Source organism: Prionailurus viverrinus, chromosome A1, assembly GCF_022837055.1.
Source record: "Prionailurus viverrinus isolate Anna chromosome A1, UM_Priviv_1.0, whole genome shotgun sequence".
Taxonomy (NCBI): domain Eukaryota; kingdom Metazoa; phylum Chordata; class Mammalia; order Carnivora; family Felidae; genus Prionailurus; species Prionailurus viverrinus.
This window is the reverse complement of record NC_062561.1, coordinates 141,836,751-141,849,461: the sequence shown is the minus strand read 5'-3', so window position 1 is coordinate 141,849,461 and position 12,711 is coordinate 141,836,751. Positions and strand designations below refer to the sequence as shown.

The 12,711-nt window shown below is 35.3% G+C and overlaps 1 protein-coding gene across 1 annotated transcript in view; it reads right to left on the bottom strand.

Annotated features, from left to right (window-relative positions):
* Positions 1 to 955: 955 nt before the first annotated feature.
* Positions 956 to 12,711, bottom strand: part of AGGF1 (angiogenic factor with G-patch and FHA domains 1) — a 28,772-nt gene continuing 17,016 nt past the window's right edge. The window contains exons 10-14 of the mRNA XM_047868087.1: positions 12,300 to 12,465; positions 10,437 to 10,519; positions 6,707 to 6,834; positions 4,981 to 5,080; positions 956 to 3,158 (exon numbers count right to left, since the gene is read on the bottom strand). Coding sequence (XP_047724043.1) covers positions 2,958 to 3,158; positions 4,981 to 5,080; positions 6,707 to 6,834; positions 10,437 to 10,519; positions 12,300 to 12,465 — 678 coding nt within the window. The 3' untranslated portion in view covers positions 956 to 2,957. The remainder of the gene's footprint in view (positions 3,159 to 4,980; positions 5,081 to 6,706; positions 6,835 to 10,436; positions 10,520 to 12,299; positions 12,466 to 12,711) is intronic.

Here is a 12,711-nt window from a genome sequence, read left to right as displayed (position 1 = left end):
GGAGGGGAGGGTAGGTGATGGGCATTGAAGAGGGCATCTTTTGGGATGAGCACTGGGTATTGTATGGAAACTAATTTGGCAATAAATTTCATATATTAAAAAAAAGAGATGAACAAGAAAATAAATTTTACAATACTATTAAAAAAAAAAAAAGAAAATGTACCAAATTAAGAAATAATCTTTAAAAGAAATTTTTTTTTTTACATTTATTTATTTTTGAGAGACAGAGCACAAGTGGGGTGGGGGCAGAGCGGAAGACACAGAATCCAAAGCAGGATCCAGGCTCTGAGCTGGCAGCACAGAGCCCGATGCAGGCCCTAAACTCACTAACCATGAGATCATGACCTGAGCCAAAGTCAGACGCTTAGCCAACTGAGCCACCTAGGCACCCCTAAGAAATAATCTTTAACATGAAAAGTAGGAAGGTGTTTGATTTGGGTGAGCCATTAATTTTCATTAAGTTCAGAACAGAATAAAAATGAAACATCACAAGTAAAAACTTTTAAAAGCAGGGAAAAAAGTCATTATGAGGAAAAAGTGCTACCTAGCTATTTAATTCTACAAAATAATTTCTTTATTTTACTCTAATGTTGACGGTTTCTTCTCTTCTCAAATTTCACCAGCTTCTCATGTTCTGGCAAAAAGAATTCAGCAACTTGTAGCTCCACTTAAAATAAACCTTTGGGTAGCCTAGGTGGCTCAGTTGGTTGAGCATCCAACTTCGGCTCAGGTCATGATCTCAGGGTTTATGAGTTATAGCCCCGCATCAGGCTCTGTGCTGACAGTGCACAGAGGCCGGAGGCTGCTTCGGATTCTGTGTTTCATTCTCTCTTCCCCTCCCCCACTCGTACTGCCCTCTCTGTCTCAAAAATAAATAAATGTAAAAAAAATTTTTTTCAATAAAATAAAAAAATAAACCCTTAAAGGCTACCATAATTAATTTACACTGTGTGAATATAATTTAAAATATGAGACACAAAACAATTTTATGTGTAATCCAAACTACATAATTCACATCTACGCTTCTAAACAAACAGAAGCTCACATCTCTGTACTTTTACAGTGTACAAACTGCTTTTATATACATTTTCTCATTTTCTATTCAAGACAGACACGTGAGATAAATATTATTCTTATTTCACAGATGGAAATAGACTTAGACATTATTCAGTCCTTTATCTACCATATAGTATAGCCCTGAGACTTTAGATTTGCAAATGGTTTTAATAACATAAATGTCACATATATTTCCATTTTTATCACCATTTTCAAGTCTCCATTTTCTTAACAAAAGAAAGCAATGAAAAAAGTTTTCTACAATCTAATAATAAAAATGGGAAATATTATATACACAGTTGTACTTTACTCAGTGAGTAAAATCTACCACAATTCTACTTTGGGCCTCCTATACTATTACCTATATACAGGGCCCAAGTGCCAGAAACACATGTAAATTTTTGTTTTCTATTTTAGAGAAAATAATGCAGAACACTTCTGTTGCCTTCAAGCCTAATGTACATAAAGAAGTGCTGGGTTGTGTAGGTGGCTAGAAACAATACAGAAAATGACTTTTTGCAGATCTGGAGTTATAGGGCCTCTGATTATCCCAGTTTAGGCCTGTAGGGTCTTGACAACTTGTTTGGTCATATGTCCCATCTTTTGTAATAAATTTTTCTTTCCCCACACTCCTCTTTTCTTCCTAAGTACCCTGTACCATCTAGAGTAGAAATTCCAACAGGGCGTCTTTCTTTCTGAATTATCTTCCCCATTACATACTTTTTTTCAGAACTTTCTTTTCCTATTTCTAAATCTTGAAGATATTTCTTTATAGTAGATGAGGGGGGAGCTATAGCTGATATTCACTGCCAGGAAAGAGAAAGTCCCAGCAATAATTTCCCAGCAAAAAGCTGAGAAGGAGTTAAATGGAGAGGAAAAGAACAGTGATAACTGGCAGGGCAGGGACATCTGTACTCAGAAAGCTGCACTGCAGTTCTCCAATATTTGAAGTTCTCCTGTTGTTACTACTCTGCCAATTTAAAGAGAAAATTCTGGCTGGTCGTGAGTTCAAAGCAGACCAATATATTTAAAACATTGGTTCAATGAATCACTCTTTTTGATATTATGATTATAATGTTTTTATTGCATTTGAAGACATTTTCAATAAATATCTTGAGTTTGAGGCCTGGGCTAGGCAATCCTTTTGCAATAGAAATCAGATTTCTCTGGCACAACTCCATTGCCAGCAATGGGATTTATCAAAACTATAAATGCCAGCACATGGAATATTTCAATACTGTACTCAATTGCTCATATCTAAATATTTCAGCTATAAAACAAACCAAGTGTAAATGCTTATTATATAGTACAAACCAACAAATTCTTCACAGAAGAAAACAATGAAAGACTAATTTTCTATAACATATCACCTGTTCATTAGTTCTTCAACAATATTACTTAGGATATTTTAGGAATAAAATTTATGCACCACTACCCCTGTTTTCTCAACATTTTCCACCTAGGTTCTAAAGGGCATAAACAAGGATGCTTGTAATCATACTTGTTTTTATAAACTTCCGATGTTTCTCTTGTTGTATATCTTATAATGATGAATATATGAGACAAGGACAAATGTACATTTAAAATTACTGGTTATATGAATTTTGCTTATATGGGTCTTATAAATGACAAGATAAAATAACAAAGTCTGATAAACTCAGCCGTGCCCTGTGAACTTTAGTTTGCTCACAGCATAATCTAATTCAGTTACTATTTATTAGTTTTAAAAAAATGTTTTTTAAAAGCTGCAAACCACCCTTTATTACACATTTCTGAATCATGAGGGGGTAAATTGTGATACAGTTCCCTCATGTTACGGACTCTTTTGGAGGGAAAACTTTTGCAATAAAGAGTTTCCAAACTCTTTTTAAAAAGCTTGAATTGTGTTCTATGACTGACATTCAATCTACAGTCCCTTTGACCCAAGGGACGGTCGCTGGCACATCTTTTTGAGATTTAGTTTCTGGGAAGTTTTCGGCAAACCTCTCACGTGCTTTCTCCCAGTTCTTTTTGCTCTTGTTTTGGAGAAGGTGAATGTCTTCAATTGAGGATGGTTTTCCTGTCCCCAAGCCTGCATGTGTTCGCCGAAGCTGAAGCTGGATCTGTTACCAAAAAGTGAGATGACTTACTGTGGAGTCTAAATACACTGAAATCTGCTGTACCTAACGTGGTACTTTAATTCTCTGACTTAGAAAGACTGATGAAAAATAAAAACCTGTCAAATCCATCAAATACATAAAGAAATACATACATGATTATACATAGAACTTGAACTCATTTTTCTACTATGTCTTGTCTATCAATAATGTCTATGTACTGTCTATCAATAATTACAGCTGTCTCAATACAGAAAATACAGTGCTCCTTAAATAGCCATCACCAAATTTCAATGAGATGCTGCACAATCTGTCATTAATCCCACTCTAGCCAGAAGAAAAGGTAATACTACTATCATCCTAGCCTTACCTAAGAAAGTGAATGGGTAGATTAAACATTAAGAGTCATAAAGAGGGACAAAGAGAGTCATAAAGAGAACCTGATTGTTTATTTTCATGAAAAGAGGGAAAGGACTTCTCATTATTTTGAGAACCATTAAAAGCCACCAGTTAGTTACTAAATGCCTATTGTATGTCAAATACCCCACTTGGGACTTTACCTTCATGACACCTCTTAGAAAACAATCCTTATAATCCCCATTTTTACTGATGAAAACTGAAGTCCAAACTTGCCCTACATCACACAACTAGTAAGTGATAGAGCACCCATTCTAACAAGATAATTCTATTTAGTAGGTTTGACTACAAAACCCATGTTCTTCCCATTGTACCTCAGTAAGAAAGAAAATTCACATTAAACCTCATACTGATGTATCCATTACTTCTTTAGGTACCAGGTAATTATCAAGAAAGTTCTTTTTTTTTTTTAATGTTTATTTATTTTTGAGACAGAGAGAGACAGAGCATGAATGGGGGAGGGTCAGAGAGAGAGGGAGGCACAGAGTCTGAAACAGGCTCCAGGCTCTGGGCTGTCAGCACAGAGCCCGATGCGGGGCTCAAACTCACGGAGTGTGAGATCATGACCTGAGCTGAAGTCAGACGCTTGACCGATTGAACCACCCAGGCGCCCCAAGAAAGTTCTTTAATCATGTTACTTTGTAAGGTTTTTGTAAAAGATAATTTAAATTTCAGGGCCCCTGGGTGGCTCAGTCGGTTAGGCATCCAACTTCAGCTCAGGTCATGAGCTCACAGCTTGTGAGTTCGAGCCCCACATCGGGCCCTGTGTGGACAGCTTGGAGCCTGGAGCCCGCTTGAGACTCTGTGTCTCCCTCTCTCTCTGCCCCTCCCCCACTCATGCTCTGTCTCTCTCTCTCTCTCTCTCTCTCTCCCTCAAAAATAAATAAACATTTAAAAAAAGTCTCGGAAAAAAAAAAAAAAGGATAATTTAAACCTCTGATGAACCATGGGGACTGCAGAATTAAACCACTGTACTGTCTTCCAGACATTATTCCCTCTACTGCTTGTTACATGACCTGATTATTTAAATCTAAAACAGATTATCTATCTAATACAGAATCTGCCTGTTTGTAAAGTAACACTGTGATTGTTCCTACACTATTTAGTACCAGACATAGCATGGAAGTCATTAATAACAACTAAAAGACACAGAAGAACCTATGGCTCAGGAAATGACATTTACTATCCCAGCTTGGAGGAAGGAAAAAACTCTAACGGGTTTCCAAAAAACGTTAAAAACAGAACACATACACATATATACATTTGGTAATTGTGAATACCACAAAAACAGTAATCCTGTCTGTGTTTGATATTATATTCCTGAAACGTAAGGCAACGCCTGGCACATAGCAGGAACACAGTAAATATATCTGCTATAAGAATAAAGAATGAAAGAAAACACAAGTCTTACCGGAATTTTCATTCCTCCACCATCCTTCCCTAGGCCCTCTCCCTTCTTCCAACCCATCTTCTCCAACATCTTCCGACCTTTGTTGCTATCAGTAATTTCACTTTAAAGAAAATTAAGATAGTTGCTGATTTCTAAAAGAACATGTAGGTCACATTTATAATAAACTAATAATAAAAGTAATTGGTGCAAATACTAAAGACAATTGTTTGGCACTACCTAATAAAGATACACAAATTCCCCTCCCCATATTACTTAACAGAAAGTAGTGCACCAAAAAGATATGTACAAGAATGTTTCTGCAGCAAATCTAATAATAACTACGAGTTGAAAACAACTCAGATGTTATCAATGGTAATATGTATAAATTGTGGCATACTCACGTAAGAGAACATTATAGAGCACTGAAAATAAAATATACCTAACAAAATAATGTTGGACAAAAAGAATATAGACACAAAATAAACAGTGAATTACTCATTTAAAATTCAAAAACAGTGAAATTAATCTGTTCCTGTTGGAAGTCAGGAGAGTGGCTGCCTTTGGAAAGGAAAAAAAACCAAATAGCTATCAGGAGGAGGCACTAGGAGGGAAGGTTTCTGGGGGTTACTGATAATTTCCTATTTCTTGATAAATGTGTATTCTGCAATGTGTTAATCATACAATATATTATTAAAATTGATACTTAATTTGTGTATTCTTTGGTATGTAAGTTATATATCAATAAAAAGGTAAAAACAAAATGAAATAAAAGCTCTCCTTCACTGTGTGCATTTTGTTCTATGACTTTATTTTATGCTAGTTTAAGGGTATTTTAATTTTATGTTCTGACATTGTATTTTCAGTACTACAAAATATGTTAAATTAGCTCTTCAATAACAATAAACCAAGCAATATCAGACCAATGTATTTCATTTTTATTTCTGCCTTTACTTTAATACAATCTTCATATTTTCCAGCCATTACATCAAAAAATATTAAACTTTAAAATGAGCCATGTTGTTGAGTCTACCTAATTAAGAATGCTATATTCTATCAAATCTGATGGATATAAGATGCAATGCTGTTTTATGTACCATAAAGAAAAAAACTGCTGTCCTATGTAACTAAAACTCTATCCTAGTAGTGAATCTTAGAATTAATAAAATATATTTAATAAAAGTTTATAATTAGCTGCCAGTCCTACCTGAAAGATTTAAATTCTAACTAAACCTTGAATTTATATTCTCAGGAAAAAAAATGTAGCTGATAAAATATTAAAAGCAGAAATATGGTCATATTGTATAGGCCTCAAAATTATATTCTTCATATTATCACTGCTACTTTACCCAAAGAACAGTACTGAATCAAAAAATAAGACAAATAGTATTTCAGGGTCAACAAGAATAAAAAGTGGATGAGTACTGAAATGATTATAAAAGATACCAGTCCATACTAATTTCTTACTAGTCCAACCTTCTAGATATCTAGTATACAAAAATATGTTTACTCAAGTGGGTGGCTAAAATGTTAGCTATGTGTATATATGTATGTTTAAGTATGTGTACTTATGTATATGCTAAGCAATTTTCTAGGGAATGAAATTCTAATTAGAGGAATACTTCCACCTCGTTATGAGCCATTCCTTTAAAGGCTACTTATCAGAATATACAACCCTGTAAGTTATATTACCCTACAAATGTGATTATGGTACAAAGAATGTTTCAAGCAATTCAAATGTAGTACTTACGAGTGAACGGATGCAGGAGCATCATCTCTTTGGAAAGTTCCTTCACTTCCAACCTGCTCCCTACGTTTTCCAGCTCTATCTTTATATTTTGGATTCTTCAATGCCTTTTCATCTTCATAGTCTGTATTCTTTATAAACATGAAATATTCATTGAAGAAAATAAAACTGATACATACAAATGTACTATCTGCATATTTGCTTTACCTGGAAATATGGTTCAAAATGGTCTCTATTAAAATAACAAAGCAGGCCATGATATAAATTGATACAATTATGTTAGAGTATGCTATTTTTATTCTATCTCCTTTAAAATGCTTATATTTTGTCCTGTGTCAGGCTCCACACTGGGCATGGAGCCTGCTTAAGATTCTCTCTCTTCCTTGCCCTCTGCCCCTCCCCCCTCCCTGCCCACGTGTGTGCTCTCTCCTCTCCAAAAAAGTTTGTATTATTTCAAGTTGTAGAACATAAACTGTATGTAGAATATAAATCATACATAAATCATAAAATGTAATAAGAAATAATACATTGAAAATACTGTATGTCTTGACTTAATACTATGTATTCATAGTCTCATATGAACTGACAGTATTCAAAGAAATATGTAGGACCCCTGGGGTTGGCAAAAATCTTTCTCCTTTTCTCTAAGGAAATCAAAGTTCAAAAGGACCTAAAATAGTGTGGCATTATTCCTTGAAAGGGAAAAATATAAAAAGTGTGGTACTCTTTTACAGTAATAATAGCTTTTTGCTTCAACAGCGTCCCATTTATATGATTAGACAGCTGCTCAAGAAATGTTTACTGAATGGAGACAGCTGGGTGGCTGTCAGTTAAGCAACTGACTCTTGATTTTGGCTTAAGCCTCAGGTCATGATCTCACAGTTGTGAGGTCGAGCCCCACATCGGGCTCTGTGCTGGGCACGGAGTCTACTTAAGATTCTCTCTCTCCCAGTCTTTCTGCCCCTCCTCTGCTCGCACGCACACATGCTTTCCCTCAGAAAAACAAAAAAAAACCCCACATCTAATTCTGTCATTTAGCAGCTGGGTGACCCTTAGCCTACTTTCCCAAATGTAAACTGGAAATACTAATTACCTTCCTGGTCCACTTATGGGATTAAATGGTAACCGCCCCACCACCTTTTTTTAATTGTTATTCCAATTCAATTAACTATAATAAATTGCACATAAAATACACAATTAGGTGCTTTAGAGATTTGTATATACCTATGAAACCATCACCACCATCATGATAATAAACAGATCTATCTCCCACAAAAGTATCTTCATCTTTCTTTGTAATCCATCACTGCAGACTCTCCCTGTGCATCCTTCCTCTCTTGTATCCAGGCAACCACTACACATTCTGTCATGATATGTTAATTCGCTCTCCTAGAATTTTATATAAATGGATGTATACAGTATGTACTCTTGTTGTCTGGCTGCTTTCTCTCAGCATAATTATTTCGAGTTTCTACCATAGTGCAGCCTGTATCAACAGTTCATGCTTTTCTATTGCTAAAGAGTATGTGACCATATAGATTTACTACAATTTGTTTATCCATTCATGATGGATACATGAGTCTTTTCCAGTTTCTGGTTACTAGAAAAAAAGCTGCTAATACCACAATGAAATACCACTTCACACTAATGAGAATGGGCAATATGCAAAAGACAAAAAATAACAAATGCTGGTGAGGATGTGGAGAAAAGGGAACCCTCATGCACTCTTTGTGGGAATGGAAATTAGTACAACCACAGTGTGAAACAGGATGAAGGTTCCTCAAAAAGTTAAAAACAGAAATACCACAGGATCCAGGAATTCTACTACTGGATATTTGCCCAAAGAAAATGAAAACAGTACTTCAAGAAGACATATGCACCCCTATGTTTACAGGAGCATCAGTAACAACAGCCAAGATATGGAAGCAGCCCAAGTGTCCATTAATAGATGAATGGATAAAGATGTGGTATACACACACACACACACACACACACACACACACACACACACACACATCACTCAGCCATAAAAAAGAATGAGATCTTGCCATTTGTGACAACATGGATGGGCCTAGAAGTTACTATGCTAAGTGAAATAAGTCAGAGAAAGACAAATGCAATACAATTTCACTTATATATAGACTATTAAAACGCAAACTGACAAAAACCAGAAACTGACTCATAAATATAGAGAACAAGGTGGGGGTTGCCAGAGGGGAGGGGAGGTAAGGGATGCATGAAATAGGTGAAGGAGATTAAGAGGTACAAACTTCCAGTCACAAAATAAATAATCCATGGAGATGAAAAGTACAGGATAGGAAATATGAATATTTTAATAACATTATTTGGGGACCAATGGGAACTCCACTTATGTGGTAAGCGTCACATAATGTATATAATTGTCAAATCACTATGCTGTACACCTGAAACTAATATAACATTGTATGTCAACTATGGCAATAAAAAATTTAAAAAAATTAAAAAAAAAAGTTTTTTTAAAGAAAGAAAAAAGCTGTCACAAACATTTGCTTACTAGTCTTTGAACATATACTTTCTCTTGGGTAAATACCTCGGAGTAAATGGTTAATCACATGGTAGGTGAACATTTAACATTTAAAGAAACTACTATTTTCCAAAGCAATCAAACCACTTTATATTCTCACCAGCAGTATATGAGAATTTCCAATTCTGCTACATGACTACCAACACTTGGTATGGACAGTCTTTTTAGTTGGTTTTAATTTACAATTCCCCAGTAATACTGAACATCTTTTCATGTGCTTAGTTGCCATTTGTACACTTGCATTGCTGAAGGGTCTACTCAAACCATGGGCTCATTTTTAAATAGTTTTTTTACTGAGTCTTGGGAGTACTTTATACATTCCAGATATAAGATCTAGGATTTTTTTTATCAGATATATGATCTATAAATATTTTCCTGAAGTCTGTGGCTTATCTTTGCTTTAATAGTGTCCTTATAATAAGAAGAGAAATTTTGGAGGAAGTGCAATTCATTAATTTGCACTTTTATGGATTGTGCTTTTGGTGTTAGATATATCTTCAAAACTACTTGTTTTTCTTAAAGGTATGCTTCTAGAAACTTTATTGTTTAAAGTTTTAAATTTATATTTATGATCCATTGTGAGTTCATTTTTATAAGTTACAAGGTTTAGATCAAAGTTCTTTTGTTTTTGCAAATGGCTGTACAAGTGTTCCAGCATATTTATTGAAAAAGGCCATCCTTTCTGCACCAAACTGCCTTCACACCTTTGCTAAAAATCATACACATTACACCCCCATACATTTATCTATCTATCTATCTATCTATCTATCTATCTACCTACCTATCAATTTATTTCTCAAGTCACTATTCTGTTCCCCTGATCCATTTATCTTTATTCCAATACTGTACTAATTACTGTAGTTTATAATAAGTCTTGAGATCAGGCAGTACCAGTCCTCCAAGAACATCCTTCAAAGGTACCATTTTAATGCATATTTTTTAAAAACCAGAAATGGCTATTCAAATGTTGGATATTATTATCATTTTTCTACTCTAGCCTCAACAGTTGTTGAGGTAAACAGTAACCAACTTACAGAAATCACATAAATCTCAAAATCATTATAAACAGCTCTATTTTCATATATAAAATGGACTAAACATACCTAAAGACATTTTTAACTTAGAACCAGATGAACAATTAATACATGTAACAATATTTAACATCCTTACCTGCAAACCATATTTTACTCGTATTTTCTTTAATTCTTTTCTCCTTTCCAACTCTTTTTCCTCCTTACTTAGTGCTGGACCAACTAAAAGGAAAAAGTGAGTTTCTTTAAAAAAAAAAACTGAACCTGACAGATTTTACATAAAATAGTGTTGTTTAATAATAAAATTAATACTAATCCACCTGCATATCAACTAAAAGTTCAAATAAGCATTAATATAAAAGAATCTTGGGTTGTGGTGATGTCCTTTCAGCATTTTGGTAACTAAATCTACTTGGAAAATAAACCAAAACCCAAAAGTTATAAGAATGTTACAGTATGGACACCAAAAGAAACACTGAATTTTTTAATATTATCATATTTAATATTATCTTAACTTTTTAATATTATTTTAATAGAATCCTAAATGGAGAAATATGGTTAATTTTCCAAAGGAATACAGGCATATTCAAAAGAAAAATCACTGAACCCAAGATTCATATTATTGTGTAATGTACTGTAACTCATTTTCATAATCTAGTATCAGAAAACAGAAAATAGGGGGTCCTTGGGTGACCTTAGATTAGTGGATATTCTTTTAATGTTATTTTGAGAGAGAGGAAGCGCATGTGTGCGCATGCATACACACACAAGCGTGCACACATAAGCAGGGGAGGCAGGGAAGGGAAGAAAAAGAGAGAGAATCCCAAGCAGGCTCTGTGCTATCAGCAGGGCTTGATCTTACTCACCATGAGATCATGACTTGAGCCAAATCAAGAGTCGGACACTTAACTGAGCCACCCAGGTGCCCTTGGATGAGTGGATTTTAAAGCAAGGTAGCAACCTCTTACGGTGTTACTATACAAAATAATGGTATATTGGGGCACCTGGGTGGCTCAGTCGGTTAAGCGTCCGACTTCAGCTCAGGTCACGATCTTGCGGTCCGTGAGTTCGAGCCCCGCATCGGGCTCTGGGCTGATGGCTGATGGCTCAGAGCCTGGAGCCTGCTTCCGATTCTGTGTTTTCCTCTCTCTCTGTCCCTCCCCCATTCATTCTCTGTCTGTCTCTGTCTCACAAATAAATAAACGTAAAAAAAAAAAAGAAAGAAAATAATGGTATATACACAAATGATATATCAACACAAACTGTAAGTAGGAAAGCAAATGTTATCAACCAATAACTCTTAATACCCTGGTCTATTATTTTCTATGTTATTATCTGACAGAGTTTGTGGATGACTTCTTCATATCCCCAAAGAGAAGTCAAAAGCAAACTAATCTTTACTATAATTATGTCACAATTCTTTTTTAAACTTTTTTAAATGTTTATTCATTTTTTGATAGACACAGAGTGTGAGTGGGGGAGGGGCAGAGAGAGAGAATGGGGGAGACAGAATCTGAAGCAAGCTCCAGGCTCTGAACTGACAGCACAGAGCCTGATGCGGGGCTCGAACTCACAGACCATGAGATCACGACCTGAGTGGAAGTCAGATGCTTAACCGATTGAGCCACCCAGGCGCCCCCACAATTATTCTTTTGAAGGACATTTAGCTATCACTGCAGTGCTGCCTCCAAAGCCTACTAAACTGGATTAGCAAAAATAGCTCATCATTACATGTCAGAAAGCAACCTAATGCTGTAACAGCACAGCTAAACTGCTACACAGAAAAATCAACTAAAATCATAATCTACTAGTCTAGGTTTCAAATTTCAACTATATGTCATTCCTTAGTCTCATGTGATAATATTCACTGAAATCCAAATGTATCTCAATATAGTGTTATATCAAGTAGATATGAAAGTTGGTAGTTGATACATTTTAGAACACTCCAGTGAATTAAGTAAAAAACTTATCATGCTTTCATGTAACAATACATTTCACATACCAAAAGATTCATCTTTCTTATCAAGACGAAGGTGAGCTCGAACCTGTCCTGGTTCACAGCCGTCACAGGTATCACTGCCAGGGTGGATGTGAAAGGACAGTACAGTCTCTCCAATTTTCACTTCGTCACCATGCTCAAGTACATAAGGGTCACATTTAGTTTTAGGCTAAAAGAAAAAATTACAAAACAGAAACCCAAGTATTACATGAGATTATTTTATGTCTATGCTAAGTAATGTCTGATTAAAAAAAAATATTTAGGATGGTTCTCACTGAGAAAGACACACATATGCACATACGGCATACATTTCCACAACTTGAGGATGATAGAACTTTCAACTAAAGGAGAAGAAAGCTGAACTGAGCAACTTCTAACTTTTATATTATCAAATCCCCTAATCTCCCTGGCTCCA